General features: G+C 34.3%; 1 protein-coding gene across 1 annotated transcript; it reads left to right on the top strand.

Moving 5' to 3' along the window:
* The first annotated feature begins 955 nt into the window (after positions 1-955).
* On the top strand, positions 956-5,177 carry LOC133785776 (uncharacterized). Its single transcript, XM_062224992.1, has 2 exons — positions 956-1,079; positions 4,549-5,177. Exons 1-2 carry the CDS (start codon positions 956-958, stop codon positions 5,175-5,177), a joined length of 753 nt encoding a protein of 250 aa, XP_062080976.1.
* Positions 5,178-5,450: the final 273 nt, after the last annotated feature.

The following is a 5,450-nucleotide window of genomic DNA, read 5'->3' as shown; positions in this document are numbered from 1 at the left end:
AACAAATCTTAGGCCTATTGTCTTGATTTCATGTGTTGAGTAAATCAAGTTGAATCAGAAATATACTATCATTTATTTTCTAAGTGCCTACACACTTCTTGAGGTGTAGAGAACATTGTGGAAGATCTTTGTGTGAGTACCTAGGAGCCTCTTGCATAGTAAGTTCGTTCATATTACGAAAAAATAGCAAGGACACTTGATAGGCATCAAGATTTATGTTTTTTATTCTTTTCTTATTGATCTGATGAATGTATGTATATTCATAGATTCACGTATTTAAACTAAAAGTTTAAATATGTTACAAATAAATTATGTAGTAGATGGAGAAATACCGTTCGTGGTCGGGGCAGATGGTGAACTTCGAAAAATCATCAGTCTTTTTCTCCAAGGGTGTTTCCAGATCGAAAGTTATAAGTATTGCCAATTTGCTCACGATGAAACTAATGAAAAAAGACTTTATTTATTTGGGACTACCTCTATTCAGGTCAAAGAAAAGTTCGGAGGATATACAGTTTTTAGCCAGGAACGTACTTCAGCGCATACAAGGATGGAAGTGTAAACTTCTCTCAAAAGCAGTGAAAGCAATTCTAATCCAATCAGTTGGTTCGAACATTGGAACTTACATTGCATCTTCTGATGTGATTCCAAAGAAGATTGCAAATGAAATTGATCGGTCCCTCAGAGATTTTCGGTGGGGTGATACAGAATCCAAGAGAAAGTTGCATACAATTTCCTGGGAAGGACTCTGCAAACCAAAAGTGGATGGAGGACTTGGCTTCAGGTCAACAACGATGATAAATAATGCCTTTCTCATTAATGGGGTTGGAAGGCTTTGACTGACTATGGTGGTCTATGGCATTCCGTCATAGAGGCTAAGTATATTAAGGGCCTGGACTTCGCCTACTTGGATGGTTCTCAGGGATATTCCTATGTTTAAAAGGCCATCCTTAGGAATATGGAACATCTTGCAAAGGGCCTTTGTCGTCGAATCGGGAATGATCATGCAACACCCATTTGGTTTCATCCTTGGGTTCCAAATGGAGTGTTAAGGCTGGAACCAAGGTTGGATGCCACTTTCGGTCTAAGCTGGATTAAGGATTTCATTGAAGACCAAGTTTGGAATGTGGAGCTACTAAAATAATGGTTCATTCCTGAAGACGTCAAAAGAATTCTCAACATTCCTCTGCCAACTAATGCTACTACTGATGGCTGGTTGTGGACAAGAGAGAAAAGTGGAAAGTTTACCACTAAATCGGCTTGCAGGCTATTTAAAGGTTCCTGGTTGAGTCTGAAAACAACTAAGCACTGGAAATGGATTTGGGGGACTAAGATTCACCAAAGACACAAGTTGTTATTATGGCAAGTGATGCAAGACTCCCTCCTCACGAGAGCCAAAGTGAACTCTCTCTTCAGAATTGAGGAGGATAGTTGTCCTCTGTGTATGGAGGAATTGGAAACATCCTTACATTTACTGTGGGAGTGTAGGTTTTCCGCTGGAGTATGGTTTGGCTTTGCTTGGGGTCTTAGGACAAAATTGCTAAAATTCTCGGATTGGAAAGATTGGATAAGCTGGTGTGAGCAAGAAATTAACCGACCATGCAGATTGGATTTCAATGACTTCCTAATGGGTGCTTCGATCATCCTGGAGGCTATTTGGAAAACAAGAAATGAAGTTGTTCATACTGCCAAGCATACTGATATTAAACAAGTAATGGACAAAACTTCCTTTGAAATTAGAGAATTTATGCAGCTGAAATCAATTCCAAATTCTCAATGGCATGAATGAGACCTCCCTCTGAAGGGTCGATATTGTGTAATGCTGATATTGCCTTAGGCAAAAATTTCTTTGTAGCAGCTGCGGTGTTCAGGGATGCAAATGCAGATTTCTTGTTAATTATCACTTGGAAACTGTCTCATTCAGACCCCACACTTTGTGAGATGGTGGCGGTTATTAATGCTATTGAGAAGGCAGTAGACATGAAACTTCCAAATGTGGCTTTGTTTCAGTAGGATAATGGCAAACTAAATTTTTTGCTACAAATCCCCCACGCTAGTTCCATAGGAAGGTGAAGCAGCTTAATCTTTGGAAAGTTAAGTGGATTTCTAGACAGTGTAACTTTGCAAGCCATAACATAGCTAGATGGGCTCTACTGCAAGGTCGTCAAGGTCATATTCCTCTGCATATAGTTCCTCAACAGGTGCTGTCAGATGACACTCCCTTTGACAATGGCTGATGTAGTATTTTTTTTGTTAAATATTTGTAGTAGTTTTATTTGTCTTCTTTTGTGTTGTTATCTTAAGCGGTTAGTTTTCTTGTTAGCTAGCTTTTAGTCCTATCTTTTCCTTTAATCGGTCTTGTTGTGTTTCATCTGGACGGTTGTATTAATTTGGCTTTTTCAATGATTTGCAGTTCCTTTTTGGGGCTCTAGTTATAAAAAAAAGGTCTTAACTTTCTATATCGATTGGCTGATGGTGATTTTTGTGATGAATAATGATGTTGAAGCTATATTTTGTTTTGTCATAATACTTTTCGTACATTCTACTCAATGTGGTTTGTGTTAGACTTTTATTTGAGCTTACATTAATATTTTAATGTTTTATAAAATATAGGCGGATAAATAGTTCTTTTCTCATCTAGCCCATTTAATTTTAATGATCTCTTGTTAATTGGCATAGTATGTATAGTAGTGTAGCTGAGCAGAAGTCTAAGCTTTCTAGTTAACTTAAGTCTTTGATGAGGAAGCCCAGTCCAACTAGGTTGATGTAAGCTAAGTCCACTTCCTAACTCTATATATACGAATAGTCTCATCGCTATTGTGTAGTCTGATAATCTGCTTCAAAAATAGAGGTCCTAGGGAGGAAGGCTTAGTTGGTTAATATTGCACTAACAATTCATGTTTTCTCCATGACTGAATTAGGTATGTTTTCTATATTCTTTAATTGTTTATAGTGTTCTAAGTTATATGCAAAATTATTGATAAGTTGTTGTATGAATATCTAACATGTGGTATCAGATTGCCAATTGTATATAATTTAGGACTTATAATTTTTTGTTTAACCTAAATTGAGATTAATCATTGGTAAACCCTAAGTAATTTTCGTTATTATTTTATGTCTACAAATTTTGATATGAAGGATCTAGGAGAAGCATCTTTTATTTTGGGGATTGATGATGAAGAATTTTGTATTTAAAATTTTAGGGTTTTTCATAAAATTCGAAATTGTAAAGTTGTTATATCTCAATTTAATGGTTATTTTTCCGAATTAAATTATTGTATGTATTCATTATTGCTTGTGGAAGATAAACCATGCTTTAATTTTGAATAGATTCGGCCATTACACATTCTTTTACCCGATTTTCAATGCATTTTTTTCCCATATAATCTCTTAGATCTACACTTAGTTTCTTGTTTTTACTCGATGCAAACCCCATAAATCAATTGCACATGATCATCCGATAAAAACCCCTTATTAAAGGCTCGGAAACACCTCTTTTTATGGCCGAAAATCAGTCGAACCCGACCGGGTCGCATTCCAGGTTGCACGACCCGTTTACCAGTTGCTGGAGGTTGAAGACAACCTTGTTCAGACGAAGCCCACTCGTGGCAGGTAGTGCGTGGGGCACGTGCGGCATCTCCCGGCGTCGTTTTTCGACATTTCTTTTTTCCAACATTAATAGAATTTAATTTCTGGATTTTTAGTGTTTTTTATTTATTGCGGAATTTATATCATTTACGCTGTCATAAAACATTAATAAATAATTTATAATATTTTTTTCAAAAATTTGAATCACAGAAAATTATTTGAGTATTTGTTCGTTCATTTGAAAATACTCGCTCTCTCGAACAACCAATTTTTTTTATATACTCTTCACTCAAACAATAGGAATTGATTTTCATAAAAAAAAGAATACTATATTATTTGTTGTTCTAAAGTGACAAACTTGTTTGTTTGATAAATAAATAACGTGGTGGGACACATTATTTTGATCATTCATAAATTTAATGGGCAATATATTTTTTATTTTTTTGGGAATTTGGTTGAAAATATTATAATTATTATCATCAAAGTGATTTAATTATATTATTTTTCAACGATTTTTTTATCGCCAAATTTCATCAGTTTATAGAAAATATTTTTCTTGGATAGTCGATATGTATAATTACTTGCCCAAAAGAGGTAATTATATATATATATATATATATATATTAATTAATGTCTCATGAAGTGTTTGGTACTCCGAAAAAACAAATCTTGATCGTTGATTATAATGCATGTTTAAAATTATTTTCCCAAAGATAATAAGTTTTTTATGTGTATTTTTTTTTTTGAATTAATATATATGCCTTGAGAATTTATTTGCCCAAAGGTAATAAATTTTTAATTTATATATATTTTTTCTATTTAAATTTCATAGAAATAGATCATATGTGTGCTATATTCTCACCCAAAATGGGAGTTTGTGATGACCATCTTGACTCTATTTATATATTTTCTTGATATGCTCATAGTTTAATCAAGTTTTGTCATTTTCCTTTTATATTGTAGTTTCTTTTTCTATGAACAACAATAATGCTTCCATTCAAATTCTGACTGGGTCCAACTACAAGAAGTGGAAACGAGATGTGGATTTTAGTTTGGAAATCATGGACTTGGACCTATGCATGCGTGAAGATCAACCTGGTGCTCCAACTAATGCGAGCACTGTTGCCCAGAGAAATCTCCATGCACAATGGGAAAAGTCAAATCGTCTCAATATAATAGCTATGAAAAGATCGAGTCCTAAACATCTTTTGAGTGGTCTGCCTAAGACAACTAATGCCAAAGAGTTTTTAACTAATGTGGGAAAATTATATGAAACTGGTGAGAATGCTAAAATTGGATCTCTTATGGATGAGAATCAAACCATCAAGTATGATGAAACTAAAAGAGTGAGGGACTTCATTCTGAAAATTGTCAATGTTCAGTCAAAGCTAAAAGATCGTAAGATTCCTCTACCAGGTTCTTATATTATTCATCATGCTCTCAATGCTCTTCCTACATCGTTCAGTCTCATTAAGATAGCCTACAAAACTTATAATCAAACATGGAGCATAAATGACTTAATTTTGAAGTGTGTTGCTAAGGAAAACAAACTGAAAAGGGAGAAGAATGAGTCAGCTCATTATGTTTCTTAACTCAAGCCAAATATATGAAAAAGGAGATTCAAAAATCAGAGGAACAACACTTCTAAGAACACTGATAATAAAAAGGAGCATAACATTGGACAAAAAAAGAAAAATGCTCAATCAAAGTATGTTAATGTTAAGTGTTTCTTCTTTGATAAAATGGGCCATAGAAGAACTGATTGTCACAAATTTAAGATTTGGCTAGAAAAGAAGAAAAAACAACCAGGTACTCCTTTAGCTTGTGTTTGTTTTGAATCTAATCTAGTTAATGTTCCTATTGAT

Source organism: Humulus lupulus, chromosome 6 (genome assembly GCF_963169125.1).
Source record: "Humulus lupulus chromosome 6, drHumLupu1.1, whole genome shotgun sequence".
Classification (NCBI taxonomy): domain Eukaryota; kingdom Viridiplantae; phylum Streptophyta; class Magnoliopsida; order Rosales; family Cannabaceae; genus Humulus; species Humulus lupulus.
Note: the sequence above shows the minus strand (reverse complement) of the source record. Positions and strands in the feature narration are given on the sequence as shown.

What these genes read in the sequence shown, in the direction of transcription:
- LOC133785776 (XM_062224992.1), top strand. Translation starts at nt 956, where the DNA reads ATGGAACATCTTGCAAAGGGCCTTTGTCGTCGAATCGGGAATGATCAT. An exon ending in AAGGTTGGATGCCACTTTCG is followed by an intron (nt 1,080 to 4,548) that starts GTCTAAGCTGGA and finishes TTTATATTGTAG; the next exon opens with TTTCTTTTTCTATGAACAAC.